Genomic DNA, 27321 nt, shown 5'->3' with positions numbered 1-27321 from the left:
TAACAGAATTAAGGATTTGTCTACCAGGAATAAAACCATTGTGTTGCTCAGAAATAAGAGAAGGAAGTAGAAGCAACAACCTCAAAGTCAGAACTTTTGAATTAATTTTATAAAATGAATTGTAGAGACTGATTGGCATGAATTGATCTGGAGAATCTGCCCCAACCTTCTTTGGAATAAGGCATAGGAAAGTTGAATTAATTTCCTTCAACATCCTTTTAACCCCAAAAATTTCTTTAACAACAGCACACACATCTTTCCCAACCGGTTTCCAGTCTTTCTGAAAAAACAACATAGGAAAACCATCCAACCCTGGTGACTTATCCCCTCCTAACGAGCATACAACTTTATAAATTTCCTCTTCCTTAGGGCTAACACACAACATTCTATTTTGCTCTTCAATAACCAAAGAAGGAATAACATCCAACAACTTAGCCTGATGAGTCAAATCAATTCTAGAATCTAAAGACATCAAAGAAGAGAAAAAGGAACTTGAAATTTGAGATTTTGCTCTATGTTTTAAAGTAGATAAATGAATATTTAAATTCAGTTGAAATTAATTCTTTATATTAAATAATTATTTTAATATTCTCAATGTATTTTTAAATATTTCAAATATATAATATCTAAATTAAAGTTACAAGTAAAATTAGTTACACTAATTGATTATTATTTTTTATAATTATAATGATACCCTATTATACTATATATAATAATATTTAATAAAATACAATAAATTTATTAAAATTAGTAATAAAATTAGATTTGATGTTTAATCACAATTAATTGTTAGATGCTGGTACTGAGCCACTCGTTTTAACTTATAAAATAGTAGCTCATAACTAGATTCCACTATTTATTATTTATCAAAGGTAGAAATATAAATGTATTTTTAAGAAAATTGCATGAATCAGGTGGAAAGAAAACAGATTATGCATAGCACCTATTTGGTAATTAAACGCCTTACTGTCTAGGAAATTGAAAGGTGCAGCTTCAATCCAAATAGGTTGGAGTGCATGCCATACACCTCGTAGTGCCGTACAATATGTTCGACAATGAAATTTGCGCAAGTATCATGCGTCTTTTGAGTGACAACAGCGTGCCTTTCAAGGAAATTAACTGACAATCTGCTACTAATATCCGTCCATCGCAGAGGCTGAGGGGAAGATGCTTCGGTGACTCTTAATTTAGTTGCGGTGCCTCCATCTTATTTGAGGTATGTACTGTCGCTTAATTTTATTTTTTGAACTCCAAACCAATTTCTTTCTAGATCTGAATTTCACTTGGATCTCAATTTGAAATGAAATTTTGAGCTTTGCTCACAAGAAACCAGTCATAATGAAAGAATTTGTTGCTTCCGTTTTATATGTTTTGAACCTATTTGTTATCTTCAAGTGTTGTAATGTGTCCTAACTTAGGCGCTGTTGTCATTAGTTGTAGTTTTGACTAAGATCAAATAAGCCATTTGGATCCCTGATGTGTTTTTGACCTTGTAGGCAAATATGTCTTTACTAGTAAGGGATACCTATTGATCTCTGATTTTGATTGGGATCTTCCAATCAGTCATAGTTTGGTTGATGTAGGCAAGGGAAGAGGTATTTTGCTAGTTAATGTAAAGCAGGGAAGATGCATTGTGCTGGTTAATGTAAAGAAGGGAAAATGCACTGATCCAGCATACGGAGCTTCGACAGATTTAGTTGAAGAGCTTCTGAATTTTGTTTGGTTAAGTTTTGCATTGATGTTTCAGATTGTATTCCATAATCTAGTGTTAAGATGAGAAACACCTTTCAAACGATATAAGCCATGTCTTGTGATTTCATTGGACATTTAGGATTGATGACAATTTGTTGTTTCATATCTTATCTCTGTAAGTGACAGATCTGCTTGTTTCTCAAGCTTCTTGTTCTGTTCACCGTTCACTTAAGCAGTTTGACTTTTTGAGCATACTCTGCCCTCTCATCGTATTCTCGGTTCTGTCCATCAACATGCTTCCTGTTGTAAGTTGCTCATAAATATTAAAAACTCACGATTTTCCATTTTACCATTAGTTGGAACAATCCTGAACGCATGGAATTTAACTTTAAGAACATATCTATAAAACTAATTTAAATGCTGAAACCAGTGATGTTAATATTCCCTTTTTCATACATCCAAAGGATTTCCATCTCTCTTCATGATAGTCCTCTTAGTCATCAAGTCATGAGGTAGTGCTGCTATGACCTTTCACCATCCCGCCACTGCCATTTCATTTTAGATATTTTGAACTAATACCATTTGACAGGAATTAAGATCATGGTGTAGCCACTAATATCAGACTACTTCTTTTGCAAGATGAGTGCAGGTTGAAATTCGAGTATCTCAGAAATATTGTTCTATTGAGCTCTTATCTGACTTATACGCAATGACTGAGCTAGGGAAGTCCATCAAGGACTGTTTTTGTTTATATCTGTAATGATTAAGTTGTGGTAGGTAGTTATTAGGTTCCTTATTTCAATCTTTTGTTGAAAAAACCTATTTGGGAAAAAACTCCACCAAGGCTTTCGTATTTGAAAGAAAACAGGTGGATATAATTTGTACCAGAGAAAGAAAGCTGTGAGATATTCCTTAAATATCACTTTATCTTAGAACATTAGATGTTTTCAGGGGCATCTTGTATGCTCATTGTGTTTTTGTAGAATTTACACAAGAATAGATTCTGAAAATATAACTTTTATTGCATCACTATTGAAAAAGATTACAAAGGTTTGAAAATAAAGAATTCACCGCCAGAAGAAAAAACGAGCAAAAAACTAGATACACATGTACCTAGACATGTTTTATTTGCAAGGGAATAAAACTAAAAACAAATAAAACTCAATTCTAAATACATGCATATAGCACGTTCTCTATTTGCATAAAAACCAAAAAACTAACTGAAAACTTCTTCAGGAAAAAGCTCTTGTTTTTTCCAGCAGCATCATCAATTATCCACATACTCCCCCCTTGATGCTGAGTGGACTCACAATCTGATCATGAAGAACAAAAAACTGATTGTTTTCAACTGTCTTGGTGAAGATATCTACTAGCTGATCTTGAGCGTTTATGTGTTTTAAATATTAATTCAACTTCCTTTTTCTGTACCAAATCATGGATAAAATGATACTTCAAATCAAAATGCTTTGTCCTGCTGTGATGAACTGGATTTTTTGCTAACTTAATAGCACTTATATTGTCACAATAAATTAATGTAGGCTGAATTTGCTTCTCCCCAATCTCTTCAAGAACCTTTCTAAGCCAAAGAGCTTGTGTACCAACTAAAGTAACTGCAACATACTCTACTTCTATGGATGAGAGAGCAACAATGCGTTGCTTCTTTGAACTCTATGTAATCAAACCAGAACCAAAAGAGAAACAATTTCCAGATGTAGACTTACGGTCATCCACACTACCTCCCCAATTTGAATCACTAAATCAACAAGATTGAACGTTTTAGAAGAGTAGTAATGAATACCAAAACTGATAGTTCCTTTCACATACCTCAAAATCCGTTTGGCTGCTTTCATCTATATATTTGATGGATTTGTCATGTACCTTGAAATTAGAGAAACTGAATAAGCAATATCAGGTCTTGTGTGGGTTAGAAACATCAAACTCCCAACAATACTTCTATAATCTATCTCATTAACTATTTCAGTACCATCTTATCTACACAATGCAACTCCATGAGCAAATGGAGTGGAAAGAGGTTTACAATCAACCATATCAAATTTTTTCAACATATCCTTTGCATACTTTGTTTGACAAATAAAAATATCATCTTTACCTTGATAAACCTCCATTCCAAGAAAATATTTCACGAGACCAAAATCTTTCATCTCAAATTCATCCATCATAGTAGCTTTGAATTCATCTTTCATTTTAAAACAACTACCCATATACAATAAATCATCAACATACAAACTTACAATGACAATATCATTTCCTTCTTGTTTGTAGTAAATGGTAGGTTCACTCTTACTTCTTTGGAAAGCCATTCTGCTGAAAATACCCATCAATCCAAGCATACCATGATTGTGGTGCTTGCTTGAGATCATACAAGGCCTTCATCGACTTGTAGACATGATATTCTTTGCCTTGAACTTCAAAACCTTGTGGCTGCCCCACATATACTTCCTCTTCTAAGTACCCATTCAAGAAGACACTTTTCACATCCATGTGATGGATGCTCCATTTCTGAGCTGCAAGAGAGATTAACATCTTAATAGTCTCTTGTCTTACTACTAATGCAAAAGTTTCTTCATAATCAATGCCATACCTTTCAGTGAAACCTTTAGCAACCAATCTTGCCTTGTGTCTTTCAACACTGCCATCACTATTATACTTGATCTTGAAGACCCATTTCGTGCCAATCTTCTTCTTCTCATGTAGAAACTCTACAAGCTCTCAACTCTCATTCCTATGAATTGAATTCATCTCTTCTTTCATTGCTTGCATCCAAACCTCATTAACACATGCATCTTCAAAACATGGTGGTTCAAAATCAGCTTGAGCAAGCAATGCAAATTTTACTATCTCAACTATTGGATTTTCTTCATGTGCTTGATTTTGACTCCTTTGATAAATATCATTCATTCTTCTCATCTTCTTTGTAGGCCTTGGAGTTGAATTTTGTGCTTGAACTTGAATTTGGCCTAGTGCTTGGACTTGATAAGGGACTACTTGGAGGACTTGAAGATCTTGAGATAGAACCATTAGTTGGCTGCTCATGATCATTATTATCAACAATATCATCATTCAAAATAGATTTTGGCTTTTCAACATGGCCTTTTTGATGACCATAAATTCCCTCTTCATCAAAAATCACATTTGTCGAGACAAAAATCTTATTAGTAATAGGATTATAAAATCTATAAGCTTTGCTGTCCTCACTATAACCAGCAAAAATGCATGGTTCACTCTTACTATATCACTCTTGTCTATTCTAATCAGGCATGCAAACATAAGCCAAGCAACTAAAAACTTTAAAATGATTCACATTAGGCCTTTTCTCATACCATGCTTCATATGGAGTCATCTTGTTTAGGGCACTTGTAGGACTCCTGTTGAGAATATAGATAGTTGTAGCAATTGCACCACCCGAAAACAATTGTTCAACCCCTTGGTTTGTAACATGCTTCTTGCCATTTCTACCATAGTGCGGTTCTTCCTTTCAGTCACTCCATTTTGTTGAGGTGTGTATGCAGTTGTGAGTTGTCATTTGATGTCATTCATCTCACAAAAACTCTGAAAATATTTTGAGCAATACTTTCCTCCACGATCGATTCTCAAACATTTCATTGTGCCCTCTTGTTCATTCTCTACGAGCTTTAAACCTCTTGAAAGTATCAAGGGCTTCATCTTTAGTCTTCAAAAAATACACCCAACACATTCGTGAGAAATCATCAAGAAAAGTGATAAAATATGATGACTTACCCAAACTTTGTGTTTGCATAGGACTACATATATCAAAATGAACAAGTTGAAGTGGGTGATGGGCCCTCGGCCCTCCATGCATTGCCTTTTGGAAATGATTCCTTTGCATGCTTGCCTTTTGCACATCCTTCACAAATTTTTGTATGCTCTTCAACCTCAGGCAATCCAAGAACTAAGGCATTTGATGTTAGAAGCTTTAAACTATGGAATTTAGATGGCCATACCTAAGATGCCACAACCAACTTTTATCCTCATAAGCCATAGTGAAAAGCTTTCACTAAATTTCAAAGGAAACATCCTATTATTTTTTCATAGGAACAACTGTAATCACTTTATTTTCTTGATTCTTATCATAGATAATACATTTCATATTCTCAAATACCACTCTATAATTCTTCTCACATAACTACCCAACACTTAATAAATTATGCTTCAATTTTGGAGTATAATAAATATCTTGATGACTTTTCGTACCTTCCTTTGTCTGAACATTCATGACTCCTTTGGCTGCAACCTCCACCATATTGTATCATCAAGAGTCATTTTGGATCTAAAACCATCATCAAGCTTTGAGAATATTTCCTTACTACTAGACATGTGATTAGAACACCCAAAATCCAAAAGCCAAACATCATTCACATTATTTTCAGCTTTGTCCAAAGACAAAAATAAATTACATGAGAAAGGATCTTCATTTTGTTGAACATAATTGGCATTATTATTACCTGATTTCAATCTACACTGTCTTTCAAAATGGCCATACCTATTGCAATGATAGCATTGAATGTTCTTTTTATCAAATCTACCTGTTCCTCTTCCTCCTTGAGCACCTCCTCTTCCTCTGTTTCCTCTTGAATAATTCTGATTTTGATCCCTTCCTGAGCCTTTCTTGTTGTTATTGCTGCTACTAGCACCATCATTCCTTGAAATTTGCAATTGGGAAGCAAAAGCCTTCTCACTAATGCTAGTAGTAGTATCCCTCAATCTATCCTCATGTGACATGAGAGATCCAACCAGCTGATCATACTCCATGGTGGCTAAATCTTTGCTTTCTTCCATAATAATTGCTGCAGTATTCCATCTTGGGGTTAAAGATCTCAATGCCTTCTGTATCACATGCTCTTGGGTCATAGGTTCACCTAAAGTTGCCATTTTGTTGACCACATCTCTGACTCTCACACAAAATTCCCCCACATTCTTTGTTTCCTTCATCTTCAGATTTTTATATTCTCTTTTTAAGGTTTGTAGCTTTACCACCTTAATCTGATCATTGCCGTGATAAGCATCTTTTAGAGTCTTTCAAACCTCCTTTGCTATCAGGGCATCAACAATTCTAGGAAAAAGGCTTTTCAAGAGCCATTTGAATGTGAAATAGAGCCATTGCTTTCTTCTTTTCAGCTTCCTTCTTTATTTTCCTGTCATTTCCTTGAAGATCATTCCAATCCTTAGGCTCCTCATATCCTGATTCAACAATGTCCCAAAAATCTTTACCTATCATAAAAGTCTTCATTTTGATTGACCAATATTGATGATCAGCTCCTTTAAATTCTGGAATTTGCAAAGTATTGTTTGCCATACTGAAACCTTCACAATCCTGAAGCTCCAATACAAAATGTAGAATTTACACAAGATTAAAATGTTGAAAATATAACTTTTATTGCAGCACTTTTGAAAAAGATTACAAAGGCTTGAATATAAAGAATTCACAGCCAGAGGGAAAAATGAGAAAAAAACTAGATACACATGTACCTAGACATGTTTTATTTGCAAGAGAATAAAACTAAAAACAAATAAAACTCAATCCTAAATATATGCATATAGCACATTCTTTATTTGCATAAAAACTTAAAAACTAACTAAAAAATTCTTCAGGAAAAAGCTCCTGTTTTTTCCGCAGCATCATCAATTATCCACAGTATTGCCGAGGTACATATCATCTATCTCCAAGGTCCAATTCCCCACAGGTTTAAAAAGGCAAGACACATATGGTGTCTGATTCAGACTGAATGACCTCTCAAGTTTCAAGTATATAATGGTAATTCTAACTGTTAAACATAGTTTATCATGAATCTAAAAATGATTTTTTGGGGTTGATGTAAAACTTCTGAAAAAAAAGTCATGGTTAACTTGTTTTGAGAAAACTCAAGAAGGTAAACTAACGAAAGATTATGTTGGCTTACAAAAGTTTCATAAAAATTGATGTCAATATTTTTCATGCTTAGTCTAAGTCGTTGATAAGAAAATGAGAGTTGTGAGATCACTATCACCTTTTGCATATCTAGTCCAGTTTTTAAATTCCTACAGCTTACTGTCTAAGCCATGCTTCCTCGAGGTTTTCACATGGTTTTCAAGACCCTTGTTTGCACTATATACAGGTGCAGAAAAACCTTCCTGCTTGCTGTGTGCATTGTCTGTTTGAAGATGTGATATCTAGATTATGAATTTGATGCACTCACATTCAGATCAATCCAGATTTCTATAGCAATAATGCAGAATACAGTTTCCTGAATCCGTGACTCATATTTGGCACCTGAATTTTCTGAGAATTGTGGTGAAAGTAACTTTACAAGAAAGTCACCAGACTTTTTTACTCTGCAGCTCAAGTTTCCTCTAGATGATTACTTACATTCTGACCTTTGTAGGTACATTTGACTGCTCAAATAAGATGGCACAAAGAAAGCCAGGTGTGATTGCTTTGTTTGACGTTGATGGCACACTTACTCCTGCAAGAAAGGTATTTTGCTTATTATCATCTGTTTTTCTTATGGATTTAGAAAGCCACTTTGATATAAATCATTGGTAATGAAATGACATGTACATGGTATAATTTAACTCTTTAAAACATAATGATGACCTGTTTCAAGAGCAGGTGAATGCCAGCTTCATTTCTTCATTCATGTGCACATAAATGATTGTTTTCCTTAAGTACAGAATTCACTTCCTTAACTGAAAAAATGAGTTAAATTGAGAAATATCAATCTGACTTTTTTTTCACTATCTTGGAAAGCCTGTTAATTGAGATAAATTATGCAACTTCAGAATAGTCGATAACTAATTTGTTTGCATTGTCTTGTATTCTTGGGCTTATGCAAATTATGTAACTTTGGAATAGTGGATAACTAATTTGTTTGTATTGTCTTGTATTCTTGGGTTTATGCTGTTTCTTCATGACATGGTTTAATGTTTATGATAGAAGAATTCCTGATATAATTTGTTTGGCATCATTGTTATATCTAGGATCAGAGAATTTATTTTTCCCTTATTCCCATTTTCTCTATTCCTTTTATTTGAATGAATGAATGCCAATTTGTATTGTTACTTTTTTATTTTATTGAATACATGAATGAACCCTAAGAGTATGGCTTATGACTTGTGGATTGGTTATAAGATTGCTCCTAAAAATAAGAGAAACTTAAATTATTGTTGTGTTTCATAAAACTGACCAAAATGATCTAATTGGCCCTTCCTAGCTTCCCTTTCATCCACTAACATCCTGACTCTTCCTCCTTTGGTTGGACTAGTTGATCCATAAAACATATTCTCATGGTGCTACTAATTCCAGTCAGCGCACCAAATTTTTCCATGTTCTTTGGTGCAGTCTACTATCCTACCCTGTCACTTGTCACCATTCCTTCCTAAATGAATACTTCCCTCAATTTAACCGTCAAGCCTCACTTATCAAAAAGTTTCTTATTCATTGTTGAGTATTCCTTTAACGGTCCTTGATAAATAGTTTACATGGATAGCAATGGTTTTTGTCATGGCAATATTGCTAAAAATGTAGGAGGCACTTTCACGATGCACACCCATTATCACTACAAAAACACACACACAATGAGTCTGAGCATTACATATTGCATTACCCAGACCAAAGGAAAAAGAGATCCGATTATATTGGAATGATATTCATTGCATAACTCACACACTTTGGCATTATAGTATAACACATTGCAGTGCAGAGCTAGAAAAGAGATGCAAAATACAACTCTGAATGCATAATGATAAAACACATGACAAGATCAAAACACAAATGTAAGAGGACATTCTACCATGCACAACTATTTTGTTAAGAAATATAGAGTTTCTACTACCGAAGGTTGGAAAACTCAACATTAGAATTAACCAAAGGATTAGATACAAGGCTTGGACTACTACAACATGAAAATCTGGAACTTATATGTAAATCTGAAAATTAAGTTGCCTTAATGTGGAAATACCATGCTTAGATCGTTTTCCTTTATGATGTTAATATCAGCCTACATAAAATGCTAAATTTATGTGGAGAACATGGAATATCAAATATCATGGGATTTATGTTGATCCATAAAACATAAGAATATCAAATAACATGGGATTTATGTGGAGAACTCTTTGTGGGAAAAAAACTCTAACAATAACAGGGGCCAAGTATGCATTATCAACAACTAAATGTGATTACAATACATTGACTTTCATTATCCTCTTTGCCTCCAATATGGTAGCACCTGTGTACCTATGAACAACCTCCTTATGCCTCCTACCTTTTTTTTGGTACTCTTAATTTCTACATCCAAAGTGCTGTTTCTATAGAATGACAAGAGCTTTAGAACATCCAAAAAAGGCGTCCAAAGAAGAATCTTCATTCCAGATGCCCCCAACCCTTGGATTGTGTCAATAGAAGTCGAAAGGACATTGCTTTTGGCTCCAATACTTTCCCTCCAACTTGGGCAGCCAAACATGGAAGATCAACATTACATTAAGTGAAATAAATGACAAAATATCAATACCTTTTGCCTCTTCCAAGCACCCCACTTCAAGAAGCACAAATGTCACTCATTTGTCCACTTACCATGTGTCCACATGTGAGGAAAACAATATTAAATAATTGTTTTTGGTTCTGCTGAGTAACTCTACATTCAACTATTACTCTTAATTTCTACGTCCATAGTGCTGTTTATATAGAATGACAAGAACTTTAGAACATCCAAAAAAGGTGTCCAAAGAAGACTCTTCATTCCGGATGCTCCCAACCCTTGGATTGTGTCAATAGAAGTCAAAAGGACATTGCTTTTGGCTCCAATACTTTCCCTCCAACTTGGGTAGCCAAACATGGAAGATAAACATTACATTAAGTGAAATAAATGACAAATACCAATACCTATTGCCTCTTCCAAGCACCCCACTTCAAGAAGCACAAATGTCCCTCATTTGTCCACTTACCATGTGTCCACATGTGAGGAAAACAATATTAAATAATTATGTGCACAACCCACCTTTATCAATGCTATTGGAATGCATAATCCCGTATGAATGTATTATCGATAATAGTGAATAAATATTGCAAAATTTTTTCTTAATACACGCTAAGTGCCTTAGGACATTCACCATGGATGTTTGGAACCATGTCATAGGACCTACAAGGTAAGTGCCATCTTAATCTTAACACCGTTATCTCTTCAGAGAATCACAAACATTGACATTGTGGTGAAACATATTACACAAATCAAAGAAAACATAGAAAAAGTTAAACTAGAAAGAGAACTGTTGCATTTGTATATCTCATTATACATATAATTCACAACTTCATAACATGATGATAACACAACACCAAATGATCTTATAATATTTTGCCCCTAACACAATGACACTAAGTAATCCTCACAACGTAAGACCTGAAGAATGCATAGAAACACTTGTGATTATTTAGAAATGTTCTTGTGCTCAAAAAATGAATTAGTTGCAACACAACTCATGAACACAACACATAACAATACACAACTACAATGGAAGAATTTACTGTCATAAGAGGCTTCATGAGAAGGTGTAGATATCTTATATCATCCAGCTCTATAGTTGTTTTGGGGACAAAGAAACTCAAGAAGGGCACCATTGTGTCTCCAAACAAAGGGTGAAAACAAAATGAACTCAATAAAAGCATCTTGCATTGCTTGCTTGTGTACAATTCAAATGTTTGCATAGTTCTAGTCAAACTTGCATTACTTTATTAGGTAGTCTTTGAAATAAGGCGTGCTTTAGGAACATTTGCACAACTTCGATTACTAACTTTAGGATTCTTTTTTATCAAACTATTTTCAAACCAATTATGAGTCTTCCTCAATTGATTGGATTGAACTCGCTACATGTTCCCCTTTAAGTTGTTTTTGCTGTTTCTTTTGTGGCTTGATTATTTGTACTTTGGTAGCATGAGTGATGGTATGTTGACATTGATTTGTTGCTTCTTGCACACCGGCAATCTCCTTGATTTGATAGCTCATGGGATTGTTTCATGATTCAGTAGATGATTGCATTTCAAGGTTCAGCGATTGTTCATCTTTGGATCTAGCAGCTAATAGGTCACAGGGGAGATGGCTTTATTTCATCTTTGGTGCCCACCATTGGTCAGCTAAATTAGTAATGGGGCTCACTTCTTTTATAACCTCAACAATGATGTTTCAACGATTTGTAAGTGACATGTTTGATTTGATGGGTTCTATTGGTTGTTAGAGGTCAAGACCAAATGAAAATAAGGAATACTAGGGTTTATTGCTAGTCCTTTGAATGATAATAATTTGTTGTCTAGAGTCATGTTGGATACACCTGGACAGCTAACTTGCGGGCACCATAGTTCAGTAGGCATTTTTATGATGCCACTGCCAAAGACAGATTATTCTATGCAACTTTGACACTATAGAGGATTCAATTGGCTTGTTGGCAACATAGTTGAGACCCAACAACTATCCTTTGTAATTTATGACATGTGGCTATTTTATTGGTTTGTTGGAGGGAAATTGAAAATTTTGGAAGCTATTGATAAGCAGTTTAGATTGCCCTGTGCATTGAATGCAGATTGTTTGAGGAATATGAAGAAGAAGAATATTCATTTGGGGATTTTCTAATAGAACTCAATCATTTGACAACTATTAATTCAACTGCCCTTGCATTTTCCAAAAATCCTTGCCTTCTTTCTATCTTTTTCATTTCTAACTTCATATATTTGGAGTCCACTTATTCAGGGCTCTAGCTAATATTCTGCATTAGGCCTTGTATATGTGTCTAGATAGGAAGCCTTTTGTAGGACACAAAATTGAATCGTGATCAATATGAGCATAAAAATTGTGGATGATTTCTTCTTGTCTTGTCTTTGTGACTTGTGAATGAATGGATTCTTGTGACAATTTTAAACTGTTTATATTTTGTTTTGCTATGGAAAATTGCAACCCCCACAACTGTTGATTTCAGAATTGATGATTTCTTCACCGTGATCTACAATTTAATGACAATACAAGAGCTTAGAAAGCTGAATAAAGCTGCTAAACACTACTAACTCAAATTTTCTAAAATATCAACTAACATGAACACATCCAAAAAACCAAGGTTGCATGGGTGCGTGGGTACGGGAACGGGAACGGGTATTTTTCAAAACTAGGGACGGGGGTACGTGTGTATGTCTAATTTTATATATATATAATTATCTTATAGAAAATCTGAAAATCAAAATATCAGTCATGAGTCATGACATTGAGCATCCAAAACAAGAAATCCAAAAATGTTTAAACTTATAAATTTATAATATATACAACTGCTGAATGTTTAAAACTTTAAACTTTAGAGTCTAGATACTTAACAGAGAAGACAAACTTTAAATACGAACAATAACAGTAATAACTTCATAATGATAAAGATACTTAACAGAGAAGACAAACTTTAAATACGAACAATAACTTCATAATGATAAATCATATAGATAGGACATATTGATATTAAAATGATAAACTTCCAGTTTAAACTTAAAAAGTTTAATCAGTGAAAATCAGAAAAAGTTTATAGATTATAATCTATTGTTAATCAGCATTGTACCAAAGTCTCAAACTGATTACATATCGAAATAAGCTTGATAAACAGCAAGCTGATATGCAAACAAAAAACTAAAACAAAAATCAGACATCTTAATCTATTTTCTAGTCTTCTATGTCTTCATCATCCATATCAAGGTCCTCAGTTATGATGCTGTCCAAATAGTCATCACTCTTGAGCTCAGGTTCCTCTATTGGTAGAGTAACAATAGGCAAGTCAATAAGGCCATCTACTTCAACCTCTCCATCCACAAGGGCAGCAAGTTCTCCATCAGGTGAGGTTTGATCCCATTTTGATGAAGGACCATCATTGTATCCAGGATCTAGATGAGAGAGCAGACGAAGTGAGCTGTGAATGTACACCAATTTCTCTGCTTTCTTTGACCCCAAACGGTTTCTCAATAGTGAATGAATGAACCCATAAGTGCTCCAATTTCTCTCACAAGATGAAGAGCTAGTCTTCTATGTCTTAATCGGCATTGTACCAAAGTCTCAAACTGATTACATATCGAAATAAGCTTGATAAACAGCAAGCTGATATGCAAACAAAAAACTAAAACAAAAATCAGACATCTTAATCTATTTTCTAGTCTTCTATGTCTTCATCATCCATATCAAGGTCCTCAGTTATGATGCTGTCCAAATAGTCATCACTCTCGAGCTCAGGTTCCTCTATTGGTAGAGTAACAATAGGCAAGTCAATAAGGCCATCTACTTCAACCTCTCCATCCACAAGGGCAGCAAGTTCTCCATCAGGTGAGATTTGATCCCATTTTGATGAAGGACCATCATTGTATCCAGGATCTAGATGAGAGAGCAGACGAAGTGAGCTGTGAATGTACACCAATTTCTCTGCTTTCTTTGACCCCAAACGGTTTCTCAATAGTGAATGAATGAACCCATAAGTGCTCCAATTTCTCTCACAAGATGAAGAGCTAGCTACTTGTGAGAGCAATCTTATTGCAAATGATTGCAATTCAGGATCTCCACCTCCATGGTTCCACCACCACTCTATAGGGTCTATCTTTAATTATCATATAAAGCTTCCACGGAACCAAACTTACCTTGCCCATGTGAAAACTTATTCCATTGACTCCTTAAAACTGCAGCATCCTCACCTCGGTCATAGATCTTTTTTATTGCAGCCCAAAATCCTTTCATTACCTCTCTATCCTGATGTGGAGCCCTCTTCCGAGTCACTTGTATATCATGCCATTTAAGATTAAGAGCATATGCAGCACAATGAAGAGATGTGTTAAGCTTATTCCATCTTCCATGTAACTTCTCCTCTATCAAAGGATATAGAGAAGGGGCTTTTATATCAGTTATTGTCTTCACTTTTTCACACATGGAATCTATTGCTTCATAAATTTCTCCCAAACATGCCTTATTTGAATCTGCATATCTGATCAGCTCACATATGGGCTTAATAAACTCCACAACAAATTTCACATCAGCCCAAAAATGCTCATCAAGAATCATACCTCGTACCTCAACAACAGTATTTGAAGTAGATTGTCTCCAAGTTGTCCATGCTTCACTAACAACTGTGGAACACAAAGCTCCCTTGACTTCACAAAGGCAGTCAAGAAGAATGAAGTAAGAAGCAAAACATGTATCAACAGGTTTGAGTAGCTCCACCTTGGCAAATTTACGATAGATGGCTTGTGTGTGGTGGAGATCTGTAATCCATTGAAACTTGCCAATGTCTTTGAGTGCATTATTCAACGAATGCACACAACAGGGTGTCCAAAATATATGCTTGTACTTTTTTTGCACCAACATACCTGCTGCTTTACAAACAGGGGCAGCATCAGTAACAACTTGGACCACATGTGTAGCCCTCACCTCCTCAATGCCCTCACATAGCTGGGTGTGTAGAAATTCTGCATTTTTCTTGCCTTGAACAATCTATTGCCTTCAAAAAATAAGGCCCTTTGCTGCATGTTACCATGACATTAAGTAATGGACTATTTCTAGCATCTGTCCACCCATCCATCACAATACTGCATCGCTCTGTAACCCACACTCTTTTCAGTGGTGTAGTTTGTTCATCTAATCGATTTTTCTTTTTATCAAGTAAAGTAGTGCGAAGCTTTTCATATCCAGGTGGTTTATACCCTGTTGGTGCATGAAGGATAGCTTGGACCATCTCAATGTAGAAAGGGGAGCGAGAAACATTAAATGCTATTCCATTTGCATAAAAGAATCGTTCAATTGCTGCATCAACAACATCTCGACCATGCACATCAAACAATTCTCCAATGGGATTTGAGCTGCCAATGTGTTGTCTCTTGTGGGCATGTTCTGCTGCTACATCTGTAGTTGAGACATCTACTTCTGAATCTCCATGTTGACTCCGTACAGGCCTTGTTGTTGAAGCATGAGAGCTCTTCTTAGCAACTTTCCCTTCAGCTCTTTCTTACTCCCTTATAAGATCATATTGTTCTACCTCATTCGTACAAGGATCAACACATACCCCAGATATGTGAAGGAAGTGAGCCTTCACTCTCGTGTAAGAACCTTTCCATTTCAAAGGGCAAAGCTTGCATGTGACCTCGGCTGATCCACTTGAACCCTTCAGCCCTCGAACACGATCAACATACTTCCACAAAGGATACAGCCCTTGCTTTCCTCCGCCTGACATTCTACCTGGAAATTTTAAAAAAAAATTCAATAATTAGTGTTGAACTGTCGAGAAGATATTGTATAGCAAATAAAAAAGAATTAAAGACTTAAAGTTGCTTTATATTGCTTTATATTTTAAATTTAATATCTAAAATAAATTTCACTTTAAAATTTAAATGATTATTTAAATTGTAAACATCTATTTAAAATTTTAAAAATCTATATTGATATTATAATTTAAATTTTTAAAATTTTAATATGATTGTGTATTGTGACAAGTCAAAATAGTAAACTACTAAACTGTAAATTAAATCAATAAAATAATATTTTAACTAAATTTTATCAATTTTAAATTATATAAAAAATAAAAAATTAAATAAAGACTAAAGTTAAACAATAACATTTAATTTCAATAAAGTTATAAATTGTATAAATATTGAAATTTAAAAATATTTATTAATTTATTTGGTTTAAGTTTACTGTAGTTACGTAGTGTTTAAACTTTAACCTTAAAGTTTAAACTTATTATTTTAAATATATAATATATCCGAAATAATAAAATATAATATGTTCGATCATATATAAAATTATTAAAATATTAAACTTTGTTAAAACTTTAAAACTCAAAATTTAAAAAAGTTGAAAAATAATACTATATTTTCTAAACGTGAGCAACAAAATTAAAAATAGAATTCGTAACTTCAACAGTAAAATACCTTTCCGGATTTTCTTGTGCGAGCGTCGAGTCTGTGGATGGAGAAAAATGGGTAAAACGGACTGAGAGAAATCATAAGTCTGAGAAAAATCGCTAAAACCGTCTTTGCGTGGAGGAAAACCTAGCGTCTGAACTTTGTCCTTTCGTTTTTTGGCTGTTTGCCTATGTTTAACCTCGTCTTCAACCTGCTATGTTTAAGCTTTAACCTGCTTGCGGATGGTGAGTGTTTAATGCCGCGTTTTAGTCAATATAACACCGCATTTTAGTTCAGATTTTATGTTACGTTTCCAACACGACAAATTGTGCTGACTCTACTTTTTCAAAATTTGACGTTGCATTCCAAAATTTTAGAAATGTGCCCTAGTCCATACCCGGTATGGGATACGCGTCCTAGTACCTGGTACGTGTACCAGGGGTCTAGGTACATGTACCCGTGCAACCTTGCAAAAAACACAACGAAAAAAAAAATCTTCATAAAAAGAAAAATCCAAAAAAAGACAAAAGCTAAGAGATAACATTTACCATGCATGGCTATTTGTCATAGTTACACCACCCTGGGGGACGAAGGGATGAGGGAATGAGGGGACAAGTTTCCAGGACAGGGGGACAAAGGGGCCTTAATTTGGGGATGGCGGGGAACTGGGGGGGGGGGGGGTTGTATACATTATACTTATGGTACTAAAAATGCTAGTTATGAAAAGATTTATTGCAATATAAGATATAGAGATGTAAAAGAGTAAATACTTGAACAATGCATTGAATTGGAACATCAAACATTGAGCATAAATAGTCAAATCAACAAATAGTTAGCACCGAGACTTCCCCTGATCCTCGGTAGAGGTGGTGGAATCTGGTGGCACTGCTAGGGATGGGGGAACGGAGTCCCCAAGTCCCTAGTGCGTGGGTCAAGGGGGGGGGACGCGTCCCTGTGTTACTATGCTATTTGGCCATCCTGCTCATACACAAATCTATATATCCATAGCCTATAAAAAGGCCATTGTCCAAAGTAGAAACTTTGGCTGAAATCAGTGGTTTGCAAGTGGAAAACATCATATGGAGCAGATCACTAGTGATTGATAAGTCCAGATGATTTATACACAAATTTCCTTCCAATGCATTGACCTTTGGCCCACTGGGCTGCATGGCTACTCTAAGAGGTAGGCCTTTTATCGTACAACCATCAAGAACTTGTAAAGCCAAGGCAGCATGCTAGACTTTTTCATAGTTCACATGCATAGCCCAAAGATTGTTGTGAAATTTTACGACGGATCATGTGATAGGAAGCTAAATGACCATATAACTGAGACCTTTTTCTTGGGTCTTCCCCTGTAATGTTTTCCTCTAGATTTCCCACAATTGGGGAAGTTGCATTTGAATTTCCTGAAAGAAGTTTTTCCTACTGCTCAGCTATTTCCATGCCTAGATGCCTAGAAATCAATGCAAATAATTAGACAATATTAATAAAAAACCTATAAATAATTTTTTATTGTTTAAGATGGGAAATGATGGAGATCTACTTTATTGGTAACTATGATCCCATGCTGATCTTTATAAATAAAGAAGTCAAAATCGCTGTCTATATGGTATTCTTCAGCAACTTCAGAGTGTTTTTTTCTCTTTAAGAAAGCAAAATATACTATAAGGTACAACACTTCAGAAGTAAAAGATAATATAAACTTACCTGGATAAATGTTGAATTGTTGAAGTCTCCAAACTAGATTCTGTAGATGGTTCTGGTAAATGATCAAAATAAACTTTGCAAATTGGAAAAAAGCATTCATGGAAAAATGTTGTAGTGTTTGATATAAATAGATTTTTTAAGAAATGAAGATTTGAAATACAAATTTTTAATTATATAGAAATATAAATACTGGAGTAATTATATAAATTTGTAGATGTCAAAATAGTTTTTTATGAATTTTAAAATATAAAAAATTACATTGTAGAGATAACTATATTAATGATTTTTAGTGTATATATTAGTTTTAAGTAGAGTAGTTGGATACACCTGTGTCTCAATTGCACGTGTGTACTACCTTGTCTAATATTGATATGGATATGACTAGGATGCATACAAAATATGGTATCCCCAAATACCAAGAAAACACTATATGGTGTATTACGGATACAAATATTAACTACTTTTGGTTGCTTATATTAATTTTAAGTAGAGTGGTACAACCATGCCCCTAAGCACGTGTGTACCTCCATATCCATTATTGATAATGGATATGACTAGGATGCTTACAAAATATTATTGCATCCAATTGTTTTTGTAAGGATATGTTCGAAGATGTCACATTAGTGGCTATTCTGTATGGGTTGCATATGTGGAATATTGAGTTTCTGCCAACCAGGTCTGAGCAAGTTCCCATGATGGCTGAGGTGCTACTGGTTGAATGATCACTTCTTGGCTAAGCATTCTCTGGGCATTTTGATGTTCTTGTTGTAGGGCATTATAGGTGCTACAGATTTGGGCAGGAAGGCTAATGTTTGCTTGGTCAATAGAGGCATAGGAGCGGCTACGAACAACTTGATTAATCATAGTAATTGTGCCTTCTGATACTGCTTTGCTAAGGAAATCTGCAAAAATACTTTTGATTTCTGGAATATGAGCAATTGTGAAATCAAAAAGTATCTAGGAATTGAGCCCATCGAAGAAGCTTTCCACAAACAACCTTATTCATAGATTCTTTTTTGAAAAATCCTTTGATATTTTGTAAGTCAGGCATAAGGACAAATGATTTGTCAGGGTACTTTGCAATCTTGGTCAATATGAGCATAAATATTGCAGATGATCTATTCTTGTCTTGTCTCTATGACTTTTGAATGGATGAATATTTGTGTCAATTTTTAATTGTTGATATCTTATTTTCCTATGGAAAGCTGCAACCCTCGCAACTGTTGATTTCAGAAATAATGATTTCTTCACCGAGATCTGCAATTTAATAACAATACAAGAGCTCAGAAAGCTGAATGAATCTACTAAACACTATCAACTCAAATTTTCTAAAATATCAACTAACATTAACACATACAAATAACACAACGAAAAAATAATCTTCATAAAAAGAAAAACACCAAAAAGGACGTAAAGGTAATAGATAACATTACCATGCATGAAGGAAACTTGAAGAGATTAAGCATGATAGGTAACTTGAAGCTATGACAAAATTTCCCTTGTTTCCATACAAGTCAGGAATGTAAACCATACACTCTCGCTCACTGCAAGGAACAATTTGGGTAATAGAAATTTTGTTTTCATTGACCAAACTGCCATGAAAAACTTGTATGGGCATTTGGCCATCCTGCTCAGACACAAATCTAACATATCCATTGCCTTTAGAAAGGCCATTGTCCAAAGTAACAACTTTGGCTGAAATCATATGGAGCTGATCACTAGTGATTGAAAGTCCAGATGATTTATAAAGATTTCCTTCCAATGCATTGACCTTTGGCCCACTGGGCTGCATGGCTACTCTAAGAGGTAGGCTTTTCATTGTACAACCGTCAAGAACTTGTAAAGCCAAGACAACATGCCGGACTTTTTCATAGTCCACATATCCTTAGCACAAAGATTGTTGTAAAATTCTATCATGGATCACATGACAGGAAGCTAAAGGACCATATAACTTTAACCTTTTTCTCTAGTTCTTCCCTTGTAATGGTTTCCTCTTGATTTCCCACAATTAGGGAAGTTGTATTTGAATCTGCTGAAAGAAGTTTTTCCAATTGCTTTTCTATCTCCGTGCCTAGATGCCTGGAAATCAATGCAAATAATTAGACAATCATATAAACAAAACCGATAAATATTTTTTTATTGTTTAAGAAGGGAAATGATTTAGATCTTTGTTGGCAACTATGATCACACCCTGATCTTTATGAATAAAGAAGTCAAAATTGATGTTTTCATGGTATTCTTTGGCAACATCAAAGTGTTTTTTTCTCTTTAAGAAAGCAAAATATATTGTAAGATATGACACTTAAAGACTAAAAGATTATTTAAACTTACCTGGATGAAAGTTGAACTGCTAAAGTCTCCAAACTAGATTCTGCCGATGGTTCTGGTAAATAATCAAAATTAACTTCTCAAATAGTAAAAAAGCATTCATGGGAAGAAAATATTGTAATGTTTAATATAAATAGATTTTTTAAGAAATGGAGATTTAATATTAATTTTTAAATATATAAATATAAATATTGGTGTAATTATATTAATTTGTAGATGGCAAAAATTGTTTTTTTGTTTAATTGAAATAAAAAATTAAATTGTAGAGATAACTATACTTATGATTTTAAATATTCATATTAGTTTTAAGTAGAGTAGTTGGATATACTTGTGTATCTATTGCACACATGTACTACCTTATCTAATAATGATATGGATATGACTAGGATGCATACAAATATGGTATCCACAAGTACCAAGAAAACACTATATGGTGTACTCAAGATACAAAAATTAACTACTTTTGATTGCTTATATTAATTTTTAAGTAGAGTGGTACAACCATGCCCCTAAGCACGTGTGTACCTCCACATCCAATACTCATATTGGATATGACTAGGATGCATACAAAATATATTCCATCTAATTGTCTCCATAAGGATATGTTCAAAGATGTAATATTAGTGGCCATTCTGTATGGGCTGCATATTTGGAATATTGAGTTTCTTCTAACCTGGCCTGAACAAGTTCCCATGATGGCTGAGGTGTTATTGGTTGAATGATCACTTCTTGGCTAAGCAGTCTTAAAGCATTCTGATTGTCTCGTCATAGGGCATTATAAGTGCTACAGATATGTTTTTGATTAATCATATTAATCATACTAAGGAGTCAAACTATATTGTAAGTCAAACAACCTGATTAATCATATTAATTGTGCCTTTTAATACTCCTCTGCTAAGGTAATCTACAAAAATATGTTTGATTCTTGGAATAGGATCAATTGTGAAGTCAAAAATATCCAGGAATTGAGCCCATCCAAGAAGCCTTCCATGAACAACTTTATTCTTAGATTCTTTTTTGAAAAATCCTTTAATATTCTACAAGTTGGACCTAAGGAAAAAAAAATTGTCAGCAACTATGACCTTATAATATGTTGCCCCTAATACAACGACTCTTAAGTAATCCTCACAACGTACGACTTGAAGAATGCATAGGAACACGTGTGATTATCTAGAAATGTTGCTGTGCTCAAAAAATGAATTAGTTGCAGCATAACTCATGAACACAACATTTAACAATACACAACTCCAATGGAAGAATTTACTGTCATAAGAGGTTACATGAGAAGGTGTAGATATCTTATATCTCCATCTTTGTAGTTGTTTTGGGGATAAAGAAATTCAAGAAGGGCACCATTGTGTCTCCACACAAAGGGTGAACGCTGAACAAATAAATTCAATAAAAGCATATTGCATTGCTTGCTTATGCACAAGTCAAATGTTTGCATAGTTCTAGTTAAACTCGTATCACATTATTAGTTAGTCTTTGAAATAAGGCATGCTTTAGGAACATTTGCATGACTGCAATTACTAACTTTGGGATTATTTTTTATGTAACCCATTTTCAAACCAATTATGGATTTTCCTTGATCAAAGTGTATTAAACTCACTACATGTTCCCCTTTAAGTTTTTTTTTGCCTTTTCTTCTGTGGCTTGATTATTTGTATTTTGGTAGCATGAGTGGTGATATGTTGACATTGGTTTGTTTCTTCTTGCAAATCGATGATCTCCTTGATTTGATAGCCCATGGGATTGTTTCATGATTCTGTAGATGATTGCATTTCAAGGTTCATTGATTGTTCATCTATAGATCTAGCAGCTAGTGTGTCACATGGGAGTTGGCTTTATTTTATCTTCGATGGCCACCATTGGTCAGCTAATTTAGTAATGAGGCCCACTTCTTTCATAACCTTGAAAGTAATTTTTCAATGATTTTTAAGTGACATGTTTGATTTGATGGTTCTATTGGTTGTTAGAAGTCAAGACCAAAAGAAAATAAGGAATGCTAGGGTTAATTGCTAGCCCTTTGAATGATAGTAATTTGTTGTCTACAATCATGTTGGATACACATGGTCAGCTAACTTGTGGGCGCCATAGTTCAATATGCATTTTTATGATGCCACTACCCAACACGGATCATTCTATTCAACTTTGATGCTATAGAGGATTCAATTAGCTTGTTGGCAACATAGTTGAGGCCCAACAACTATCCTTTGTATTTTATAACATGTGCCTATTTTATTGGCTTATTGTAGGACAATTGAAAATTTTGGAAGCTCTTGATAAGGAGTTTAGATGGCCGTCTGCACTCAATGGAGATTGTTTGGAATTTGAAAAAGAAGAATTTACATTGTTGAGGATTTTTCGAATAGACTTCAATCATTTGACAAATATTAATTCAACAACCCTTATATTTTCCAAGAATCCTTACTGTCTTTCTCTCTTTTTTTGTCTCTAACTTCCTATATCTGGAGTCCACTTATTCAGAGCTCTAGATAATATTCTGCATATCGATGCTTATAATTAGGGCTTGTATATGTGTCTAAATAGGAAACTTTTTGTAGGACACAAAAATTGAATCTTGATCAATATGAGCATAAAAATTGTGGATGCTCTCTTCTTGTCTTGTCTCTATGACTTATGATGAATGAATTTTTTTGTGTCAATTGTAAGCTGATTCTATTTTATTTTCCTATGGAAAATTGCAACCCCTGCAACTGTTGATTTCAGAATTAATGATTTCTTCATTGAGATCTGCAATTTAGTAACAATACAAGAGCTTAGAAAGCTGAATGAATCTACTAAACACTATCAACTTAAATTTTCTAAAATATTAACTAGCATGAACACATCCAAATAACACAAAAAAGAAAATCTTTATAAAAAGAAAAATCCAAAAAAGGAGGACAAAAAGCCAAGAGATATCATTTACCATGCATGAAGGAAACTTGAAGAGATTATGCATGATAGGTAAGCTGAAAGCTATGACAAAGTCTCTTGTTCACATCCAAGTCAGGAATATAAGCCACACGGTCTTGCTCACTGCGAAGAACAAATTGGGTAACGGAAATTTTGTTGTCATTGATCAGAATGCCATTAGAAACTTGTACAGCTATTTGGGCACCCTGCTCATACACATATGTAACATATCCATAGCCTTTAGAAAGGCCATTGTCCAAATTAGCAACTTTGGCTGAAATCAGTGGTCGGCAAGTGCAAAACATCATATGGAGTGGATCACTAGTGATTGATAAGTCTAGATGATTTATACACAGATTTCCTTCCAATGCATTGACCTTTAGCCCACTGGGCTGCATGCCTACTCTAAGAGGTAGGCCTTTTATCATACAACCATCAAGAACTTGCAAAGCCAAGGCAGCATGCCGAATGTTTTCATAGTTCACATGTGCATACCCCAAAGAATGTTGTGAAATTTTATCACGGATCACATGATAGGAAGCTAAATGACCGTATAACTGAAACCTTTTTCCGGGTTATTCTCCTGTAATGTTTTGCTCTAGATTTCTCACAATTGGGGAAGTTGCATTTGAATTTTCTGAAAGAAATTTTTCCCACTGCTAAGCTATTTCCATGCCTTGATGCCTGGAAATCAATGCAAATAATTAGACAATCGTATAAACAAAAACCTATAAATAATTTATTATTGTTTAAGATGGGAACTGATGGAGATCTACTTTATCGGCAACTATGATCACACACTGATCTTTATAAATTAAGAAGTCAAAATCATTGTCTGCATGGTATTCTTTGGCAACTTTAGAGTGTTTTTTTCTCTTTAAAGAAAGCAAAATATGCAATAAGATACAACACTTCAGAACTAAAAGATAATTAAAACTTACCTGGATAAAAGTTGAATTGTTGAAGTCTCCAAACCAGATTCAGTAGATGGATCTGGTAAATGATCAAAATTAACTTTGCAAATAGGTAAAAAGCATTCATGGTTAAAAATGTTGTAGTGTTTGATATAAATAGATTTTTTAAGAAATGAAGATTATAAATATATATTTTTAAATATATAGGAATATAAATATTGGAGTAATTATATTAATTTGTAGATGATGAAAACTGTTTTTTTATTAATTTTAAAATATAAAAGATCAAATTGTAGAGATAACTATATTTATGATTTTTAATGTTTATATTTGTTTTAAGCAGAGTAGTTGGATATACTTGTGTCTCTATTGCATGTGTGTACTACCTTATCTAGTATTGATATGGATTTGACTAGGATGCATACAAAATATGGTATCCACAAGTAGCAAGAAAACACTATACGGTGTATTATGGATGCAAATATTACCTACTTTTGGTTGCTTATATTAATTTTAAGTAGAGTGGTACACCATGCCCCTAAGCACGTGTGTACGTCCATATCCAATATTCATATTCGATATGACTAGGATGCATACGAAATATATTCGATCCAACTGTCTCTGTAAGGATATGTTTAATGATGTAATGTTAGTGGCCATTCTGTATGGGCTGCATATTTGGAATATGAGTTTCTTCTAACGAGGCCTGAAGAAGTTCCCATGATGGTTGAGGTGCTACTGGTTGAATGATCACTTCTTGGCTAAATAATCTCTAGGCATTCTAATGTTCTTGTCATAGGGCCTTATAGCTGCTACAGATTTGGGCAGCAGGGCTAATGTTTTCTTGGTTGACAGAGGCATAGGAGCGGCTACAAACAACTTGATTAATCACATTAGTTGTGCCTTCTGATATTCCTTCTCTGCTAAGGAAATCTGCAAAAATATACTTGATTCCTAGAATATGATCAATCGTGAAATCAGAAATATCCAGGAATTGAGCCCATTGAAGAAACCTTCCATGAACAAACTTATTCATAGATTCTTCTTTGAAAAATCCTTTAATTATTTTGCATGTCAGATATAAGGACAAAAGATTTGTTACCGACTATGATCTTATAATATGTTACCCCTAACATTGTGTCTCTAAGTAATCCTCACAACGTATGACCTGAACAATGCATAGGGACAAGTGTGATTATTTAGAAATTTTGTTGTGCTCAAAAAATGAATTAGTTGCAACACAACTAATGAACACAAGACTAACAATACACAACTCCAATGGAAGAATTTACTGTCAAAAGAGGTTACATGATAAGGTGTGGATATCTTATATCATCTAGCTCTATAGTTGTTTTGGGGACAACGAAATTCAAGAAGGGCACCATTGTGTCTCCAAACAAAGAGTGAAAACAAAATAAACTCAATAAAAGCATCTTGCATTGCTTGTTTATGCACAATTCAAATGTTTGCATTGTTCTAGTCAAACTTGCATGACATTATTAGTTAGTCTTTGAAATAAGGCACGCTTTAGGAACATTTGCATGACTTCAATTACTAACTTTAGGATTATTTTTTATGTGACCCATTTTCAAACCAATTATGAATCTTCCTTAATCGAAGTGTATTCAACTCACTACATGTTCCCCTTAAAAGTTTTTTGGCCTTTTCTTCTGTGGCTTGATTATTTGTATTTTGGTAGCATTGGTGGTGATATGTTGATATTAGTTTGTTGCTTCTTGCACACCGACAATCTTCTTGATTCGATAGCCCATGGGATTGTTTCATGATTTAGTAGATGATTGCATTGCAAGTTTCAACGATTGTTCATCTATAGATCTAGCAGCTAATAGGAGGTCATAGGGGAGTTGGCTTTATTTTATCTTCAGTGCCCACCATTGATCAACTAATTTAGTAATGGGGCCCATTTCTTTCATAACCTTGAAAATGATGTTTCAGCGATCTCTAAGTGACATGTTTGATCTGATGGTTCTATTGGTTATTAGATGTCAAGACCAAATGAAAATAAGGAATGCTAAGTTTGTTGCTAGCCCTTTGAATGATAGTAATTTGTTGTCTAGAATTATGTTGGATACACATGGTCAACTAACTTGTGGGTGTCATAGTTCAGTAGGCATTTTTATGATGCCACTACCCAACAAGGATCATTCTATTCAACTTTGACACTATAGAGGATTCAATTGACTTGTTTGGCAACATAGTTGAGGCCCAAACAACTATCCTTTGTAATATATGACATGTGCCTATTTTATTGGCCTTTTGTAGGACACAAAATTGAATCCTGATCAATATGAGCATAAAAATTGTGGATGATGTCTTCTTGTCTTTCTTGTTTATATTTTATTTTCTATGGAATACTGCAACTCACACAACTGTTGATTTCTTCACTGAGATCTGCAATTTAATAACAATACAAGAGCTCAGAAAGCTGAATAAATCTACTAAGCACTATTAACTAAAATTTTCCAAAATATTATCTATCAATTTTTTTTTCTCCAAAATATCATCTAACATGAACACATCCAAATAACACAATGAAAAGAAAATCTTTATAAAAAGATAAACCCAAAAAAGGACAAAAAGCTACGAGATAACATTTACCATGCACGAAGGAAAATTGAAGATATTAAGCATGACAAGTAAGTTGAAAGCTATGACAAAGTTTCTCTTGTTTCCATCAAAGTCAGCAATATAAGCCAACACTCTTTCTCACTGCGAGGAACAAATTGGGTAACAAAGATTTTGTTGTCATTGATCAGACTGCTAAAGGACCGTATAACTGAAACCTTTTTCTCATTTCTTCCCCTATAACGCTTTCCTCTAGATTTCCCACAA

General features: G+C 34.3%; 1 protein-coding gene across 1 annotated transcript in view; it reads left to right on the top strand.

Annotated features, from left to right (window-relative positions):
- Positions 1 to 912: 912 nt before the first annotated feature.
- LOC149561661 (phosphomannomutase-like) overlaps positions 913 to 27321 on the top strand; it is a 65771-nt gene continuing 39362 nt past the window's right edge. The window contains exons 1-2 of the mRNA XM_089825228.1: positions 913 to 1216; positions 8094 to 8185. Coding sequence (XP_089681354.1) covers positions 8117 to 8185 — 69 coding nt within the window. The 5' untranslated portion in view covers positions 913 to 1216; positions 8094 to 8116. The remainder of the gene's footprint in view (positions 1217 to 8093; positions 8186 to 27321) is intronic.

This window comes from Cupressus sempervirens, chromosome 4 (assembly GCF_028749045.1).
Source record: "Cupressus sempervirens isolate cs-2001-9-10 chromosome 4, ASM2874904v1, whole genome shotgun sequence".
NCBI lineage: Eukaryota > Viridiplantae > Streptophyta > Pinopsida > Cupressales > Cupressaceae > Cupressus > Cupressus sempervirens.
Note: the sequence above shows the minus strand (reverse complement) of the source record. Positions and strands in the feature narration are given on the sequence as shown.